This window comes from Cajanus cajan, chromosome 4 (assembly GCF_000230855.2).
Source record: "Cajanus cajan strain Asha chromosome 4, NIPB_CcT2T_4, whole genome shotgun sequence".
Classification (NCBI taxonomy): Eukaryota; Viridiplantae; Streptophyta; class Magnoliopsida; order Fabales; family Fabaceae; genus Cajanus; species Cajanus cajan.
The window spans coordinates 8,661,175-8,682,459 of record NC_138520.1 but is presented as its reverse complement, the minus strand read 5'-3'; the positions used below and the strand labels follow the sequence as shown (position 1 = coordinate 8,682,459).

At 32.3% G+C, this 21,285-nt stretch overlaps 2 protein-coding genes across 4 annotated transcripts; both read left to right on the top strand.

Moving 5' to 3' along the window:
* Window positions 1-1,354: 1,354 nt before the first annotated feature.
* Window positions 1,355-5,497, top strand: LOC109802544 (adenylylsulfatase HINT1). The gene is made up of 5 exons (XM_020363946.3): window positions 1,355-1,565; window positions 2,569-2,626; window positions 3,259-3,348; window positions 4,963-5,080; window positions 5,200-5,497. Exons 1-5 carry the CDS (start codon window positions 1,510-1,512, stop codon window positions 5,265-5,267), a joined length of 390 nt encoding a protein of 129 aa, XP_020219535.1. The 5' UTR covers window positions 1,355-1,509; the 3' UTR covers window positions 5,268-5,497.
* Window positions 5,498-16,222: 10,725 nt separating this feature from the next.
* LOC109794497 (vacuolar protein-sorting-associated protein 33 homolog) lies at window positions 16,223-20,682 on the top strand. Of its 3 annotated transcripts, XM_083072173.1 has the most exons (9): window positions 16,223-16,539; window positions 16,645-16,724; window positions 16,886-16,953; window positions 17,357-17,459; window positions 17,743-17,807; window positions 18,168-18,226; window positions 18,314-18,420; window positions 19,281-19,399; window positions 20,012-20,682. In XM_083072173.1, exons 4-8 carry the CDS (start codon window positions 17,440-17,442, stop codon window positions 19,378-19,380), a joined length of 351 nt encoding a protein of 116 aa, XP_082928299.1. In that variant the 5' UTR covers window positions 16,223-16,539; window positions 16,645-16,724; window positions 16,886-16,953; window positions 17,357-17,439; the 3' UTR covers window positions 19,381-19,399; window positions 20,012-20,682. The 3 variants fall into 3 exon arrangements, with proteins under 3 accessions (XP_082928299.1, XP_082928298.1, XP_082928300.1); XM_083072172.1 differs by lacking the exon at window positions 20,012-20,682 and having other exon boundaries at window positions 19,281-19,545; XM_083072174.1 differs by lacking the exons at window positions 16,886-16,953; window positions 20,012-20,682 and having other exon boundaries at window positions 19,281-19,545.
* The last annotated feature ends 603 nt before the right edge of the window (window positions 20,683-21,285 follow it).

Here is a 21,285-nt window from a genome sequence, read left to right as displayed (position 1 = left end):
GCTACTAAAATCATATGAAAATTACTAAATTACCCTCCACAAAAGTATTAAAATTGAGGTATTGCACTTGGCTTCCATATTTTCGTCTTTTTTATTCTTTTTTGTATATACTTTTTTTGCTATTTTTTAAGAACAAAATTAATATTTCCGGGACGAAATTGGGTTACTACAAAAAGGAATATAGTTTTTTAATTATAAGCAAATATTAATTAATTAATCATTTTACATCAAAATTAACAAAACATTAATTAGTATGCTAAAAAAGAGATCATAATGTTTTGCCTAAGTTTTTATAGTGGATACTTCTTTATAATTGATCTTGATCTTCATTTTGGATTGGACCATTATACCCATTAATTGCTTAGGAAAAATTAGAAAATTAGTAATATATTTTCTCACATGATTAATAACATGTTGGCAGCTTTTTAATAATTACTTATTTTATTATTTTCTTTCTTATTTTATTTTTTAAAAATTCTATTGGATCGTAAATCTTTTAATAACTGTTCATTACCCACTTTATTATTGTTTTATTTTATTTTTAGTGTTTTTTAAGATTAAGAAACACACACCATAGTAATAGAAATAAAAAGAAATGAAGAATATCTTCTCTCATTCAAAAGGAAGAAATGATAATTTATTTTTCTTTAAAAAAAAAACCTTAATTACAATTTACATCCCTCTAATATTATAATTATGTAATTTTGATCATTAAGATTCTAATTGAGCAATTTTAATTCATCAAATATTACAATTGTGTGATTTTTATTCCCGAATTTTAATTAAATAATTTTTAATATTTACAATTATACGATTTTAGTCCCTTAAATATCATAATTATATAATTTTTGACCGATTTAAGTTAAATATATTATAATTTTTATTCATTATTAAATGTATATATATTTATTATTATTAAAATTACTAATATATAACTTAAAAATTATACAACTGAAATATTTAAATAACTAAAATTATTCAACTTAAAATTTGAGTAACTAGTAGTTGGAGAAAAAAAATTATGATAGAAGCGAAAGATAAAAGTAATTAAAATTTGAGAAATTAAAACACATTTTAAGTCTAAATAAAATGTTAAAAATAGAGTATTTCTAAAGAGTGTGTGTTTGTCAAAAGAGTAATGCTAACTATAATAAAAATTGTATAATATTAATTTTGTGTAACTTTCCATCGAATATTATTAATGATGAACAGACATCCATACAAAAGTGATGAATTATTGTACAATTGTTTTAGGTGTATCATTGCTAATGAAAAAATGTTTCATCAAACGTGAACGGACGTTTACTTAACAGAGTCCAGTGTACTTAATTGTACGTTTTTTTTTTCATGGGAAATGGGAAAGTCCGTTTGAAGCATCTAAAACGGCAATCCTAATTCCTAAGTTCCTAACACACCTTTAAGACCAATATATAACATAAACGCAGGCTGCAAGCATTGCTGTACTTGAATTGTATTGCTTTCACCATTTTTTACATTCAATTCCATTCCATGGCCTCAGAGATAGAAGCTGCTCTTGCGGCCACTCCCTCTGACGATCCCACCATGTGAGTTTTTTACTCTCTCTGCTTAGTATTTGCATGTCTTCCAAAAATCCTTTGTGGTTGCTCTGTTACATGTTCTGATTTCCTCGGTCATTGTGCAAAACCCTGAAAAGCATACGTTTTTATGTGGTTAGGCTAAAAGGGTAATAAAATTTTATTAGCTTGCTTTCAGCAGAATGAAAATGCAAAATCATATGGCCACAAAATATAGTTGTTTGTGGGTATCATCTTCTGGTGATTATATGTGCCCGTTTGAATATGAAAGTTAGCTCTTTTATAATGGTTTAATTTTTTGTTGTACAATAGGCCGACCTACTGGGGCTTTTATAATGGCTTAATTATTCTTAGAATGTGGATCTCATTCTAACTCATCCGTATAAAACCGGAGAGGTGAAGGTTGACTCCTATTTATTTACTCTTTGTTAGCTTTACCTCATCGGTTTTATAGGGATGTATTAGGTTCAAACCCATATTCTAGGAGTAATTAAGCCATTAGAAAAAAAGAGTATATAAGTATGAGACAACCTACTTATATATATCATTATATCTATAGTTTGCGTTGAATTTTTTCTAACACACACTTTCACGCCCAACATTATTGGATTTGATGCATGTATAAACATGGTGGATCATCTTTATAATGGATCTAGGATTCACAAGACTTGGTTTCTCCTAATAATTACTGTGTGTGCATATGATATTTAGTGTGTTTTTTGCAGATATGGTTGTTTTCCTGTGTCTTTGTGTGCACATGATAGGATTTAGTGTATTTTGTTCAGATATGGTGGTTTTCCTCGTGTGCATATTATCAGTATTTAGTGTATTTTGTGAAGATATGGTGGCTTTCCTGCATCTTTATTCCTTTTTTTTTTTTTTGAATAAGTTGAGGTTTTTCCGTTTTAATGCTTGAAACAGGAGCAGGACATGGCACCATTTTTTTTATTATGTATTTATTTATTTTAGTTCCTAGTATTCACATCTTTCTCTTGTATTCTATGGTGAACAGATTTGACCAGATCATCAATAAGGAAATTCCTTCTACTGTGGTTTATGAGGATGATAAGGTGCTGTCTGATGCTTGATGGAGTACTCCAACTTTTATTTTAGTTTTGTGCCTTTTTTCACAATGTTTGAGGATGTGACTAGTTACAAATATAGAGTTTCTTATATAAAAGTAATAAAACAATGCTTCGAATGCCACACCTACAAGAGGAGATAACATAGAGAATTTTTCTATCCAAAGCAAAAGTAGTCCAATAGTTCTCTTTTGTTTTTCCAGTTTCAATTAAGTTCCTGGCTCTTCCTTCTTGTTCGATGTCTTGTTAATATTTCTTACTGTGCAGAGTCTATACTTGTTGATAACGTTTACATGTAAATGGTTCAATGGGTGTTCCATGTTAAAAGAAACTGAGCATTGTGATGTGTTATTTGAATTGATAAACTAGTTTCTTGCTGGATTGCACATTCTTACACAAGTTCAGAGTTGAAAAATGTTACCATTAATTTCTTACACATGGTCAGATTCTCATAATTGCATCTTATGATAAAATGTTAATAAATTTCTAATAAGCAAGTCTTTGCGAACACTGTTGCTAGTTGAAACATTAGCTTCTATTCTGGTCAAGTTATTTTATTTGATTTAAAGGTGAATTATGGCAATTGATTATCCTTTCATCTTTTATTTTCTGATTGACAGGTTCTTGCCTTTAGGGATATAGCTCCACAAGCACCTACCCATATTCTAATCATCCCTAAAGTTAGGGATGGGTTGACTGGTCTAGCCAAGGTATTTGTTAATAGTTTTTCTGCGTCAGTAGGCATATTATGTTGTCTCAGATGTTCATTTGAAAATCATCTATATACATGTGCCCGGTATGCCCAATACAATATTTATTATATAAATCATTTTTTAATTCATATAAAAATATCGTATTATATTGGAAAATTCAAATTACTAATAGATTTCCTTCAGTATTAGCATACTGATGGGAGAAATGTTTAATTTTTCTGGTGAAAAAAGATTGTGAAGCTTGTATACTCATCTAGTAAGTGATACTGCTTGAAGTTGTTAGTTGAGGACTCAATGACCAGGGTAACATTACTTAACTGAATCCCTAAAAGTTTACCATCACGTGCCAGATAATACAGCTAGGCTGCATGATTTTGGATCCACACTAAGATGTGATAAGGCTCATGTATTACGTATGTTTTTTATCCATAGAAATTCATCTTAAAATATGGTTGGTTGGCCTGTATTTATAAGTTTTGGCTCATATATATTCTACATTGATACATAGGCATGGTTTTTGTTGCCTATATATCTTTTCATTTTATGGTGAGCTTAGTTTGATGTTCTTTAACTTGCATTGCACAACAGTCAGCTGCCCAGATGCTTGGTCTTGGCCCTCTTTAGCTGGTCTTATGATTGCTTCTTTGTCATTGCTATCCCAACATATTGTTATCAAGATTTATTTTATCCAGAAAATACCATCAGAGACTTACATATTATATATTAGTAACACTTTGCTTTGTCCGTGGTAGGTATTTGAGGTCAAATATTTTTCTTGTATAATTTTATATTAGCTGTTCTATATTATTATTGTACTACTGTCACTTTTTTTTCGAAGCAGTGGCACAAGAACCTATTTAATTGCATTGCCTATCCCTTCTGGTAAATCACCTGTTATTTGATGATTATGAAAGAAAGTTAATATTAGTCTTGTTAACAAATTGAGCTAAGTCAGAATCTCTATGATGAAGTCATTAAGTTTTTACTAAGGTTGGTCCTTGACCATTAATCACTTAAACAGATCTTGTCTGCTGGTCTAACTAAGATAAAGATTCATCATTTGTTCATGTATCTATTCAAACCATTTTATAATTTTTGCAGTGTTACCATTTCCTCCCTGGTTGATATATTTGTTTGTTGGTGGGTTAATAGACACCTTGAAGCAGCATTTAGTATGTGTTAGAATGGGACACAATTTAACGCATGACACATTTTAAAAACAGAACACAACGAGTTAAAAAGTGAAATATTTTAGTTTTTCTGAAACAGGCAGAACCAAATAGAATAGAACAGAATCATTCCTTTCTATTCTACTCTGTCCTCATGCTCAAATGCTATCTTAATATATTTTAACTGTGTGGCATCTAATTTACATTTTCCTGAAGAGAACAAAAGGAAAACAAACTGTATGTGCACATGTTTGGCGATGGTAGTCATCAGTTACAATTACTCTTGAGCATTTTCTTTAATTTAACTTTTTATTATTTAAGTTGTCAAATCAGACTGAATGTTGAACCTTTCTTTGCCCTGGGTCACCCATCTACAACTGTTTTACATTTTTGTCTGGGTTATGTCTGTGTTTATACTGATTTATTATGGTATTGTTTCCAGGCTGAGGAGAGGCACTGTGAGATTCTCGGTCGCCTTCTGTACACTGCAAAGCTGGTTGCAAAGCAAGAAGGTCTTGATGATGGCTTCAGGATTGTAATCAATGATGGGCCAGATGGGGGTAAGTTTTCTTCTTCATGTCATTTCAGGAACATCGATTAATCATATTTTAATCAATTTATAGGTTCTTGCGTGTGTTTGTTCTCTATTTTTATTGAGGTGAGGATTGGTTTTTGGCAGGCCAATCAGTTTACCACATTCATGTGCACCTCATTGGGGGACGTCAGATGAACTGGCCTCCTTTCTAAAATGTGAAAAGATTCAGCGTGACTGTGCGAGCTACGGGTTCTCACAGTACACCGCTGCAGACCTGCAGTAATACTCTGCTTATGCAATCTACAAATAGTGGCTTTAAATAATTTAGTGTCTTCATGTTACACCAAGAAACTATGATGAGTTAAATAACCTACATTAGTTACATTCAAACTAGTGTGTCAAATTTATGTTATAACCATATTGCAAAGTCATTTTTGGATTATGGTTGTTGATGGGGTTTCAGCGTTTCTTATGTTTTTTTTTTTTTTTTTTTTTTTTTTTTTAATAATTGCTGCATCGACATTATCAGCATCATGTCTGTGGATACAGCCAGATATTGCTGGGCGCATTTTTTGTGTGTATGGTTTTGAATTGAACAGAGTTCAGAGGTGTGCTTTGGGGTGAGTGTGTCGTTTGAATTTATTACTGGTTTTCATCCTGTTACAGACTCGAAATAATTAATTTTAAATCTCACTTTACTTATGTAGTTTTTGTGAAAAAAAAATGAGACTAGAAACCACATAGTCCATTTTGTTTCCTAAATCGACACAATTTGGCCTAAAAATAAAATCCTTAAGATCAAACTATGAGTTTTCCATTTCATTGATGGAGCCCAATAAAATGGGATAGTTGAATGCAAACCCAATATATTCTCAACTTAGATTGGTCTCCTATGTTTCAATCCAACCTCCTTTCACATGTTTTATCAAATGGCATTTTACATGTCCGTATCTTGAGTTTGTTTCCTTTCAGGCGTTCACAAAGTTAGGCCATGTTCTCCTTTCTCTATTCTATGTAATAATCCTAATCTTTCATCCCTTCAAGTTTTTGGCTCTTTGTGCTATGCTTTGACTCTTGGTGTCAACAAAACAAAAAATTCGATTCAAGGGCTAGAAAATGCATTGCATTGGCCATAGAGAGGGTGTTTAATATTTTTTCTATTTAACTTTAGTACTAGATACGTGTTTCTCTTTAGACATATTGTCTTCTAAGAAGACATTTTTTCTTTCATACTTCCATCCATTCTCTCCCCACTAGTGACATATTTCCAATTTCTTTACCGTCTTAGGTTTTTTCTTTTAATCTCACTCTTGATCACTTGCATCTAGCTCCATTCTCTACTCAATTTGCCCCTTTTCCCCACAGTTAATTCTATTCCTCAACTAATGGTTGTTATAACAAGCCAATGCACATCTAGCAAAATCTGTCACCCACTTGTTAATTTATGGGATAATCATTATGTTGATCCGTCCTCATGTACTGCTGCCCCTTCTCTCATTTTCTCTTTTTTCCATAGATTAACACAGTCACAAGAATTTTGTTCTTCCCCTTTCCAAACAAGCAAAAAATGGTTGTTATGGTGGATCAAGAAATCTCTGCATTAAAATAAAATAAGACATGGATGGTTACTAATTTGCAATTCATTAGCATGAATTGAAGCAAATGAATTGTTTCCCAATAAGAAGTTTTCGACTATTCTGAGACTTTTTTCTCCTATTATAAACAAACAATCATGCATTTAGTGCTTGCTTTAGCTGTAACCAATGGTTGGTTCCTACATTAACTTGATGCAAACAATCATTCTTACATGGAGATCTTAATGAAAAGTAAATGAATGTGCCAACAAGTTTTCAGTCCACCCATTCTAATCATAAGTGACTTTTTCTTCATATAGGATCAATCAAATAGACACCTAAATCGAAGCAAGAATCGTGAACAGAATGGAACTAGTGAACGTAAAAGCCTATTGATTAGTAATATTATGGGATCTTGAAGTGATGACAGTGTTAGAGGAATGAGTTTGGTTAATAACATTAGACTATTGATGCTCAAGGTTGGCAAGTCCAAGCTTCTCATATTTTTCAAGTGCAAAAAAAAGTACATGCTAACCTTAATGCACCTGTGTGTGAATTATTATTGGTGCGTTTATCTGATGTATTGGAAGCATGAGAGCGAGTAGATTGAAACCCGTTCATTGGTAGTTTTGTTTTGGTAGTTGCCCTTCAATTCATAAGAAAACAAAATGTTAACTCAATAATATATATCATGTAACTCATAATAATAAATGTGAATTACAAAAAAAAATATTTTAACAAAAATAATATATTACGTAAAAGGATACATATCTATTAATACTAATAAATACATTATTATTAATTAACACAATATCATATATATTGCTAATAATAAATAATATTTTATCACTCATAAATTTATATAAAAAAAATGTATTGTTATAATGCATTTCCTTAATACTAATTTACTTACTTTATTTTTAAGACACTAGGGAATTATCATGTAACAATATGCATTTTCTTTAAAAGAGATGTTATTAATTTACACGACTCCTTGCAAGATGTCAATCGACCTCATTAATATTCTTTTTCTTCAATATTTTTAGATAAATAGTTTTTCTTTTAAAATATAAGAATGGTTGAAAAGGTTGTCATCTTTTTAATAGGTTGAGCCCGTGACAACCATAATTAGCCCAAAAAAACAGATGTTGAAAAAGTAACCATAAATCAACTACCCCCAACCAACTTCGGAAGCTGAAGTTCCAAACGTATTCTGTAGTAATAAAAAAATGAGACTTTGCATCAATTCCTACTCAATAATCATCCACAATCTATCTTCTTATATAAACTAAATGTTTTCTTGCACAGTGGTTAGTTGTTAGATTAAGTTAAATTGAAACTTGGGTTTCATTTTCCATGCCATGGCTTCTCTTGTACTTCTTCTCTCTTTGTTTATGCGTCCCAAGATCAAAATCCAAGTTTCCACTATTGCTGCTTCCTTCTCAGATATTAACGAAGATGCATCAAGTTTGAACGTAAGATGGAAAAAGCAAAAAGAGAACAATGTGTTGGAGGATATCACGGGGGAGAAGATTCTGCAAGAGCCAAGAGTTAGTATCAAATTGATATAGTCAGAGATATATAATGTACTGGTTCATGAATCATCGTCCTATGATAAACTATGATTACAATCATTGCAAAATGAACTAGTTCGTTGTCCAATTTATGTTATTTTCCTATTATAACTATCAACTCTGTTCTGTTCTGTTTTTCTCGTCTTTCTATTTGTAAACTGAGACCTAATACGTAAAGCATATATTATTGAAAGGTTACCATACCATATTATTCTGCTACCTCTATTGATGCTTTAGTAATTAGTACAAACCCTAAATAATCTTGGGACATTCATAAATTCATGGTTTGAACTTGAAGATCCAAAATGCTATAATCAATCCAGTAAAGTAACACTTTGGTCCTGTAAGGTGCTTACATGGTAGGCTTGGTCCCTTTAAAATGCTATAATCAATAGAGAAAAGTAATCAAACGTCGTGGCATAATCGTCTAAGTATTTACTAAAAGAATGATATAAAAAAGATTTAATTTGTTTGTGTATTTTTATTAAAATGGATTTGTTATAGTTATTGTTTGTGTAGATAATATAACCATTATTAAAATTTCTAAAGAATTTTAAAAAGTCATCGTAGATTATTCAAAGAAAGAATTTGAAATAAAAGATTTGAGAAGGATAAAGTTTTGCTTGAGATTATAAATTGAATATTTTAAAAATGAAATTCTTTTACACTTTAACGTGCTTAAAATATTTTATTTGGACAAATCATATTCATTGTGGACTCAAATAGTTGTAAGATCTTTAGATGTTAACAAAAATCCATTTAGACATAAAAAATGAAGAAATACTTGTTCTTAAAGTACCATATCCTAGTGTTATAGGAGCACTAATGTATCTTACTAATTATATAGATCTAATATTAACATTTGTCGTTAATTTGTTAGTAAGATATAGTTTTTCACTATACGAAGACTATGGATGACAAAAATAACCGTACTATGGGTATTTGTAGATAAAAATCTGTCACAAATAATAAATGGGTAGCTTAAATGGATACTTGCAGATAATGGATACGAATATTTTTTTACCCATTTAAAAATCGGGAGATGGGTATGGTAATATTAATATCCACAGGTACCCGCTAAATAATATTACTTAAATATTCATATTTTTATCTTACATTTTTTTTTATATTTTTACTATTTTAAAAAATTATCATTAATTATAAATTAAAAAATAATATCAATTATTTATCTTTAATATTTCAATATACTTAACATCAAACATAAACTTAAATTTATTTATAATAATTTTTATTTTTAAAATAATTCACAAATATCTATAGATATCCATGGATATCGAAAATATTTATAAAATTTACAGATACCTATTAAATGGATACTCGCGTAGATATAGGACGGGTACAAGACTGATTTTTATCTAACGGGGAGGGTATGTATATCCTACTACCCGCCCTATGGGGCCCTATTGCCATTCCTAATGAAGACATTGGAAGAATTAAACAAATCCCTCGTTATCTTAGAGGTATAATGGATATGAGGTTATTCTATCCAAATGTATCCAAGATATTTATTTATAAGTGGTGGTATAACCATTTTATGATGATCTATAACAGAAACCATAGTAGTCACTTCATTTGATCATGTAAAAGTTTTAGCATTACAAGATGTAACTTGTGAATATATCTAGCTAAGATCTCTGATTCAACATGTATAAGAAACTTGTGGTTTATGTTTAGGAAAAATAATCGACAATTATATATGAAGATAATGTTCCATGTATTACACAATTCAAATATCTGAGCCATTCTCTTTAGTGTGGATTTTCTCCAATTATAATTACTTTATCTCCAATACATCATGTATCCAATGATATCGAATCTCAATATGCTTCAACCTTGAATGAAAATTCAAGTTCTTGTTGAGATAGATTGCACTGTGACTATCATAGTACAAAACATATTTTCCTTGTGAAAGTCCCAACTCTTGTAGGAATTTCTACATCCACAAATGCTCCTTGACAGCTTTTGTTATATCAATATATTCTACTTCTATAGAAGATAAAGCAACAAATTTTTGCAATTTAGATTTCCATGACACTACTCCCTTTACAAAAGTCATCATATAACTAGAAGTAGACTTCTTGGGATTCACATTACTAGTCATGTTTGCATTTGTGTAACCATTCAAAATAGGCCCACCACTTTCAAAACACAAAAAAATTCTAGAAGTACCTATAAGATACCTAAGTATTCACTTCACAGTTTGCCAATGCTTTTTACCCGAATTAGAGAGAAAACAACTAACTACACCAACAACATGAGCAATATCTAGTCTTGTACACACTATCGCATACATCAAGCTATCAATTGCAGATGCATATGAAATCTTTTGCATTTCTTCTTCATCTTTCTCACTTGTAGGATATTGCTTAAAGCTTAACTTGAAGTGACCTACAAGTGGAGTACTAAGAGACTTGGAATTGCCCATACTAAATCGCTCTAATACATTCTCAATGTACTTTTATTGTGATAACCACAATTTACCATTCTTCCTGTCATGGATAATCTTTATGCCAATAATTTTTCTTGTAGGATCCAAATCCTTCATTGCAAAGGAATTGTTCAGCTCTCTTTTGAGATTTTGAATTTCTCTCATGTCATAACCAACAATCAACATGTCACCCACATAAAGCAAGAGAATTATAAATTTTTCATCCAAAAATTTACAAACACACAATGATCAAAAGAGGTTTTGTCATACCTATGATTCATCATGAAAGAATCAAATTTCCTATACCATTGCCTTGGAGCTTGTTTGAGCCCATACAAGTTCTTTTTCAATTTGTAGACAAACTTCTTTTTTGCTATGATTGTAAAACCTTCAAGTTGCTCCGTCTAAATTTCTTCCTCCAAGTTACCATGGAGGAAAACAATCTTTACATCAAGTTGTTCAACCTCCAAGTTTAAATTAGTTGCTAGGCCAAGAACAACTCTAATTAAAGACATCTTGACCATGAGTAAAAATATTTCTTCAAAATCAACTCCTTTCTTCTTATTGAAACCCTTCACAACCAACCTTGTCTTGTACCTTGGTTATGAGCAATTATCCTCTAATTTCAACTTGAACACCCATTTATTTTTTAGTGCTATGTTGCCTTATGGAAACTTTGCCAATTCAAATGTGTGATTCTCATGTTAAGATTTCATCTCCTCTTGCATGGCTATATACCATTTATCCTTCTCTTCATGTGACATAGCTTCTTCATAGCTCTTTGGCTTTCCCCCATCAGTTAACAATACATACTCATGAGGGAATATTTTTGTGAAGGAATAGGCTCTACTTATTCATTAATTTGTGGCTCTGGTGCATCAACTATATTCTCCACATTTTCATTCACATCTCCCCAATATTAGTGGCCCTAGAAGGAGGTTTTGGCTCAACATCAATGTCCTCGCGAGTAACTTGTTTTGCCTTCTCCTTTTTGTTAATATCTTTAATGGTTTGGCCTTCAAGAAAAACAATATCTCGGCTTCTAACAATCTTCTTATCAATCGAATCCCAAAACTTGTAACCAAAATCATCATGACATAACCCAAGAAAACACACTGTTTAGACTTACCATCAAGCTTGAATCTTTTATCTTTAGGGATATGAATAAATGCCTTGTAGCCAAACACCCTTAAATGATTATAGGAGAGATCTTTCCTTCTCTACACCTTTTTTGAAACATCACTACCAAGAGGAACAAAGGGAGAAAGGTTGATTAAGTCCAATACAATTCTCAAAGCTTCATCCCAAAAGGCTTTAGGTAATTCGAAATGAGAAAACATGCATCTAATTCTTTGGGACTATCTTCTCAAGCTTGATGTGATGAAAACTTGCTTTGGAACCAGATTGATGTTGATTTCTTTTCAAGCTTCTCCATAGACTTTTGGCTCCTTGGTTCTCCTTAAGCTTATTCAAAGATTCCAATGGAGGAAGAAGCTTCGGATTTCTTTTTCAATGGTGAAGAACACTCTCAAGTGGCACCACTCATTGGAGGAAGATTAGCCACTTCAAATCTCACCACACTCTTGTATGAAGAGGATAAGAGAAATGGATTAAAATCAAAGAGGTTGAGACTTTTGAAAAAGAGAAAATTTGAACAATTTTTGGAATTCTCTCAATATATGCATCAAAAGTATTTACAAAGTGAAGAAAAAGACTTATATAGTGAGGGAGAAGCTTGTGGTGCAAGCTAGACTAACTATGGTTTAAGGAGAATCATGGTTAGCCTTCTTACACTCAAGCTAACCGGTCTAGTAACTTGGAAGCTTATGGAACAAGCTTTTAACTTAGAAGCTTGGGGAGCAAGCTAAGCTAGAAACTTGTAGCACAAGCTATCCAAGTGTGTAGGAGAAGCTAGAAGAGTTAGGCAGCCCATCTTGTTTTCCTTCACTTAATCCAATCCAAAAATGTTGGATTTGGTTTAGTTAGGTTCACCTAATGAGGGTGAGACCTAGCTAAATCAATTCCTTGGATTAAATGGAGCAAAACAAGCCCAATATGTAAAAATTAGCCTAGGCTCACTATAGGCCCAATTGCTAGCTTCACCTACACACTTTACTATTTGTCACCTCACTTCTACTACTAAAAATATGAAAATAAACGACCCTTTATATAAGTTCAAATGGAATAAAAGTCTCCAAGTAACATACCCTAAAATCCCAAAGGGATAACCTATAAGAAAAAAAAGAAAGTGCCTCACAATTACAAAGGCAAAATACACCTATACAAGTAACTACTATGTACAAGTATCATACAATGTATATACAATGGAGACTAAGGGACTAATAAGAGGAATCATACTCATGCTCAGGAATAACATAGGTCTAAGAAGTACCTCCTCTATAGAAACCTCCTCTAGCCTCCTAACCATGGACCTAGTTAAAGGCTCAATGGTCTTCAAGTGTGTGCTCTCCTATGGATTAACCTTCACCCTTTTTGGTCTTACCTCTTCCAAAGGGATCCTTGGTATTTAGACTTACCATCAAGCTTGAATCTTTTATCTTTAGGGATATGAATAAATGCCTTGTAGCCAAACACCCTTAAGTGACTATAGGAGGGATCTTTCCTTCTCCACACCTTTTTTGAAACATCACTATCCAGAGGAATAGAGGGAGAAAGGTTGATTAAGTCCAATACAATTCTCAAAACTTCATCCCAAAATACTTTAGGTAATTCGGCATGAGAAAGCATGCATCTAATTATATCATTAATTGCATGGTTCATTCTATCTACAACCCCATTGTGTTAAGGGATCTTTGGGATTATCTTCTCAAGCTTGATGCCATTGTCCCTTCAATAGTGCTCAAATGGACCCTTGTCTTGCAAGAGTATCAAGACCTTTCAAGAGATGTACCTTCAATTGGAAGCAACCCTTGTCTTGCAAGAGTATCAAGACCTTTCTCACTCAAGTGACTAAGATGTTTATGCCATAAATTTGTAAACCAATTCTCAATTGCATTCAATAGAGGTGTAGACAGCTTAGCTGATGTCCAGTAAAGAGTATTTCATTTCTCTCCCTTTGGTATCACCAAAGTCTTTTTGGTGCACTTTCATTTTCCATTACCAAAAGAGTTATGGTAACCATCTTCATCAAGTTTTTGTACTGAGATTAAGTTGAGGCACATGTCAGGGATGTACTTGATGTTCTTCAAGTGTAACCTTGATTACCCCTTGATTTCCCATATTCACTCGCCCAAAATCCCCAACATTGTAGGATGTAAAGTACTCACAATATGGTGTAACATGAAATGAGGTAGCAAAATCAATGACCCATTCATACACTTGACATGCAAGATTAATAGAATTATCATCATAAACAATGACAACTTCACCATTAGATACAATTGTAGTAGTGCCTTTAGCTTTATCTTCTTTTTTGTCTTTGCCTTTAACCCTTGATTTATCTCGCTTAAGGAACTTGCACTCTTTCATCAGATGTCCCATTTTATTGCAATAGAAACACTTAATGTCTTTCCTTGTCATTGACTTTCCTTTTAACTTGTTACGGTTATTATATCTATGAGAATTTCTTTGATGGCTTTTTCCGCTTGATTCCACAACCAAAACTTCATTATGAGTTGAAGAACTAGCCATTCCTTGTCCTTTTCTCCTAGTTTCTTCGTTTAGGAGACTATCTTTGACCATATTAAAAGTAAGCTTTCCATTAGGAGTAGAGTTACTTCGAGATACCACCCATGTCTCCAAATTGTCTAACAATAAGCTAAATAACAACAATGTTAATAACTCATCCTTTAATACAATCTCCATAGTATTCAACTGATTCACCAAATTTTGAAAATTGCTTAAGTGCTTTGCCATTAAAAAACCATCATTGTATTTTAGGTTTACTAACTTTCGAATGAGGAATGCTTTGTTTTGTGCATTTTTAGACTCAAACAACTCACTCAATTTCTTCCATAAGTTGAAAGGATTAACATCACTTGACACATGATGGTAGATGCTCTGATCTATCAATTGTTTGATCATGTCAATGGTCTTCTTATTGGTTTTCTTTCGATCTTCTTCAGATGGTTTGGTGCCATTAGCCTCAATGGGATCATTCATGTCTTTATAAAATAACAAATCTTTCATTCGAGACTTCCAAATAGAGTAATTGGTGCAATCTAATTTAATCATTGTACTAGAGACATCACCTTCACCCATCTTTAGAAAAGAAACCAGAGCCCCCAATTAGATCTTTGATACTTGCTGTTGGGAAAGATAACAAATAATAATAATTAAGCGAAAACAAAACTTGATCTTCTTTTTCCCTATATAAATAAAAATAGGCTCCAGAAGTAACAAGATAACTTCAGGCGTATAACAAGATGCACAAAATAGAAAAATAGGAATCAACAAGCACCAAAATTTTAATGTAAAAACCCACATGATCTAGTCCAGTAAAAAACTCTACTAATAATAATTAAAGGGTACACCACAGGTCCTTCTAGAACCACCAAGGATCACTAGAGATAACTCCTCACCCATATGGTGGATAACAATACAAGAAAATCTCCAAATGGGTATCTAACCATATAATAACGAGAATCAAAATACATTGAAATTGGTATCAAATACTTATTCTCCAAGTTGGTTGCTCCACTCCTTCTCACAAAATTCTTCTTTTTCTACTTATTGCACAAAGAGGCACAACGTACGCAATCACACACTCTACTTTCTGATTCCTCCTCCTTCTAAAAGGTTGATTTCATATACTAAAGGGGCATTTGATAGGGGAAAAGTTTCTTCATACAAAGGAATCATGATTCCTGGGAATTATAAATCCTAAGAATAACTAAAATTTGTTTGATTATTCATAGAGGGTGTTTGGCAGGAGGGAAGTCTTTTCCTAGAAGTTACTCATAAAAACTAATGAGAATATTCATACATGATTCTTGGGAATTAAAGATTTTTATGTTTGGTTACAATAGTATATTCGATTCTTAGTCTTAGGTTTATAAATATTTTTAACAAAAATATCTTTTATTAAAATAAACTCATATATATATATATATACACACACACACACACACTTAAATCTTATTACAAATATGATGTTAAACTATTTTAAAAAGTTAAAATCTTATTAAAATTATTTAAATATATAATCCAACAAAAAAATAAAAAGAAAAAGAAAAATACTACTGATAAGTGTCTAATTATTATGATTAAATATGCATTTGAGACACTTATCTAGCATAATTTTTGTACATACACTACAAAAAAGTCGGAGTTTGTTAGCGTTCGTTTTCTAGCGGTTTTAGAAAACCGCCAAAAAGTCCTATTTTTGTGGCAGTTATATTAACCGCCAAAAATTACTGCATTTTTTTGCGCTTTTAAACACCAGAATTTAATTATCTTTTATGGCACCTAATCCACATTCGAGTAACATCTTTCCATTCCACTAACTTAATTGCTCAACACATTTATTTTATTTTATTTTATTTTATAAAATGAAAAAATCAATATAAAAATTATAAATCTTATGTATTTAACGTAACATAATATTATTATTATATTTAGAATTCGATTCTCACATTCAAACTCAGTATCCCAATGGTGTAACGCCGTCGACTTATTGGGAAAAAGGAGGAAAATCACTTTTCTCTCTTGTTTTGGAGAAATAAGTGGCTCACGAGGAATGGAAAGAAACATCTTATATTTGATCTCGAAGTCCTCATATGGCGCTTCTTCTTCAAATCCTGGATAAAAGTTAGAGAAAGAGAGAGGCAGAAAATGGATGCAATGGATTATGTGTTTGATCTGTTTAGAGAATTTGAAAAAGGCAATTTGATAATTGGGAAACGCTACCACAAATCCGATTGTAAAGGTGAAACCCTAATCCCAAATTTTCATCGATTCAAATTTTTGTGTGGTGGATTTGTTTGCTTTTTAGCTACCAATTAGTGAGTTACAAATTTGTTTGCTTTTTTAGATTCAAATCTTCAGATATTTCCTCCATTTGTACCATAGCGCAAGATTTTCGCTGCTTCCGACCCTCTTCGCGCGTTGATGGTACGCATCTTAATCTTAATATCCCTCCATTTTACTTTTTTAATTAAGTTCTTGAAAAGAGTTTGCAGTGGAGTGAGTTTACTAATTTGCTTATCTAGATTTTAAATTTGTTGTTTTGGTGTTTTTCTATGAAATTGATTTCATTTTTAAATTTGATGCAGGGTGTTGATCCTAGTATTAGAGTTAAAGTTTGGCCATTCCTACTTGGAGTTTGGGGCTGGATTGTAGTGTATGATAACTTGTCAAAACAGCTTTGGGATATTATGAAACAGAACTAGAATGCCACTCAAATGTGTTGAAATGGCGATAGAGCATGCCCAAAATTTGCATTAGGCATTTCTGTTTGGTGTTATAAACATGCAGTGTGTAGTACTTTTAGTGCTAATACTTTATTTAAATCTTAATGTACATATAAATATATTTTCAATGGTTGCTATTAGTAATCCTACATTGGTTAAGAAATCTAAGTTCTACATTGAATTAATTCACACATGATGTTTGCTGCATTTTATACTATATTTAATAAAAAAGAAAACATAGAATTTGCTACTTTTTTTTTATAATTGTAAACCCATGAATCCTTGTTCCCAATTAAATTTCTGCATGATTTCAAACCATATATTTTGCTGCAGAGTGTCTTGCCGGGCATTCTTCAAGGGGACAGTTTGGACACTCGTGTATGGCTCTCTTGACAATGGAAAAATAATTGTGTGGAATGAAGATTTTCATTCAAAGGTAAAACATCTTCTGAACTTTTAATTTTAGTGAAGGGATAAAAAAAAATTGGATTTGTTGTTTGTCTCTTTCTGCTGACTTTTTGGCTGATTTTTGACTTTTTAGCTGATTTTCTAGTCATTGATTCTATGTTGATTTTCTTTGGCTGACTTTTTCTCTGAAACCTCTTTTTAGCCATAGTTCAGACATCCATTTTCCATTTCTTTACACTTCTTTTGTTGTTCATTTTCCTTTTGCTCATAGTATTTCTTTAAATAACATTTCCTTGTATGGATTGTGTTAGTATTGCAGTTTTTACGTCAAAAAGCTACTTCCATGAAGCAAGACTACACAAAAATGACAACTACTGTAAGTAGATGGTCTTTTACTCGGACATTTATTTTACTGCCAATTTTGCAAAAGTATCTGTTTTTGTAACCAAACTTTTCATGTGAAAGTAATAGCAGTGAATCCACTGATGTCCTGTTGTTTCCTTTTATTTCTTTGAAATTATAATACACTAAATTTTCCAAGTAGTTTTGCTGCTATACTTTACGGTCAGAGGTAATTTTAAAGTTGGATGTTTGTTTGATAGATGCTATAAAACTACAGCTTGAATAAATTGTGTTGAAAAAATTTGAAAAGCACTTTATAAAGTTTTTATATAATTGGGAAAATTAAAATAGATTTGTAAAGACTTTATAATATATTGCTTTCCATGACATCCAGACACAGTTTCCGAGTTGAAGGACTTTGTGAAAAAGCTGAACTCATTGCCAGAGATGACTGTAAGAACATTTTTGTTGTAATTTTGATACTTCGTTGAGACATTTACAAGATTCTCTTAAATAATATGTTTTAAATTATTTCCCCAGAGGCACATTAATCTTGCTCAGCATCTATCAGCATTCACATCAAAGCCTTCATTTCTAGGGCAGCTTGACATGGAACATACAATTGTGGAGGCCCAAAGTTATGACATGTGAGTTTATTTTGAATGCAGACTGTTTAGTATACTTGATGGTATTATATTTTAAATTAATATAATTTCTCCATGTATATGAATTGAGTAGGTTGTGATATCCTGTATTTTGGAGGTGGCTAATGCTAAGGTTTATGACGGGTTAATTTGTTCTAGCTAGAGCCACTTGCTTTTGACTTGGTGGCCTCAAAATTTTGTTGGGGGTAATTATAAAACATAAATTTCATACGATCATTTGCAACAAGTACCGTTTATTGACTTGTATTTAATTGCCCAAGATAAGAACTAGTAGTTTAGTACCGCTGTTTGGAACATATAGCTTTATAGATTCTTCTACTTGAAAACTTAATGTTTCTGTTTGAGGTATATATTTTGTTAATTAAGACTTAAATTTGAATGATATTTTTCTAATAATAATTTGTTAATTAAGACTTAAAATTGAATGATATTTTGTTTGTTTCACAATCTTGTATGCTTTCATTAGATTTTCTATTTCTATGACATCTCTATTTATTTCTAAGTTATTATGCTTTTAATAATCAAGTGATAGGTTATCATCCTAGACTTTTCTAAGTGATAAAGTGATCCAATACTAAGCTTCTAAGTTTGGTTTTGAAAACTTATTTAAGAGTGGTATTTTATAATGTAAAGATTTATGGATGGAGTTTGACTTGCAATGGAGTGAATGTTCTAAAGATTTTTTTAGGAAGAAGCTATTTTGACCTGTAACCTTTTGGCATGATAAATCAGATCTACTGTCTTATTTTTTTTACTTCTATGTGTTGTCTAGGTTATATTAACTCTTTCTTTGACAAACATGTTATATTTTATATTTGTAATTTTTTTATGTAATTTTGCAGTTACCTTCCTGGACCAGATGATATGCTAGTTTTGGACATAGCTTATACAATCTATAAAAAAGTCTGCCCGGGAACTCATTACGCGTTTGCAGAAGATTGATGGTGACAATTATCCTGAAGTGTGTTATCTTGTTCCCTGTATAATTATTTGCTATTTTCTTTCGAAATGCTGATTTCACCGGTTTTTGGAATGGGTGATAAATTTGATCGGTCTTGTCAAGTACTTTATTAGGCCAATAAATAGCTCCCAAATGCAATTTTTTGACGATTTAAAAGTGTAAGAAAGTGTAAAAAAAAAAAAAAAACAATTTTCTGGCGGTTTAAAATCGCCATAAATGTTGAATCAAGCAAAATTTAGATGAATTTTGTGGCGGTTTAAACCGCCAGAAAATGTAAAACAAGTCAAACAAAAATGTATTTTATGGCGGTCTCACACCGCCACAAAGGGATCGAATTTTCTGGCGCTCAAAACCAGCGTTTACAAAATATCCGCCGGAAACGGCTTTTGGCGACTGTAGATCCGGCGGTTATTAATGACGCCGGTAATGCGATTTGTGACGGTTTTTAACCGCCACAAGGAGCCAAAATAACCGCCACAAATCACACATTTTTTTGTAGTGATATTGATATAATTTTGGTCTATATATACTTAGAATCAAAAAAGGACTTTTGATTTATGTTAGTACAAGGAGTGATGAAGCTTTTGATCAAATTTGGTGTTTATTTTGTAGGTTTTGAAAGTTGAAGGAAAATGGCTCAGCCACTCAAAAGCGCTGAGCGGATTCAAGCCAGAGAGCTCAACAAATGCAGCATAAGAGAGGCGCTCAGCCACTCCAAGACGCTCAGCGGATTAGGCCCTGGAAGAGAAGGAGTGTTCTCTGCCTCCAAGGCGCTCAGCCACTACCATCCGCTGAGCGAATTTAGTCCAGGAAATAGGATGCTCTCTGCCTCTAAGGCGCTCAGCGGATCTAGGCGCCCAGCCCTTATGCTTTGCTTAGGAGTGAAGGATCTTCAAGGCGCTTAGCAAATCCAAGGGGCTCAGCCCTTTAGGTTACTTCATGGTGAAGGATTCTTCAAACCGCTCAGCCGTTTCAAGGCGCTGAGCGGATTCGTCTCTTTCCTGTTCGCTCTGTTTTAATTTTATCACATATATAAGGGCAGAGGAGAGAGAAAGGGGTATCATCTGAAGCAGTACGAAGAGAAAACAGAGAAAGGGAGGAAACAGAGCACTTTGGAGCTCGTGGGGACGCGATTCTTCGAAGGATTTCTTTCTTCTTCCACCTTTCATCTTGTTATTGGGTGATTTCTTGTATTATGGAGAGCTAAGCTCTAGGGTTGGGATTGATGTAATCGTCGAACTCCTTTGTATTCCTCTTTGATTCATATATATATATATATATATATATATATATATATATCTCATCTATTACTCTATGTCAGTGATTTGTTTCTGTTCTTAATGCTTTGATGAACTGATCATTTATCTCTGATTTTGAGTTTAGAATTTGGTTGGAAAACGTTTTCTAACTCTAGACTTGGAACGAATCACCTATTAGTTTTGAGAGCCAAGGATGGTCTTGAAATTAATAGTTGCAACAAGTTCTGACTCTTAATGCGGGATATTTAACTGAATGAAGTGAGGAATCATTCATTGAGTCAAATATCTTAGAATTTCTTATGCCAAGGGATTGGGTTTGAATGAATTTAGAGAGTTCAATGACAATGAGTAATGGAATCTGTAGAAAGAATCAATAGGAATGCATAGGAGGGAGATTGATGAAGTCTAATATCCCAACTGTTTCTCATATCTGTTTGTCCGCAAATTAAATTATCTTTTGGTGACTTAAGTTTGGTCAATCATCTATATAAAAAATTGAATATGTGTAATTACCCAAATTTTACATTCATAAGCATCAATTAGTATAATAGAAATCAACACTTATCTCACAAGTCCCTGAGGTTCGACAACCTTATAATCATACTACAGAGACTTGGGTGCACTTGC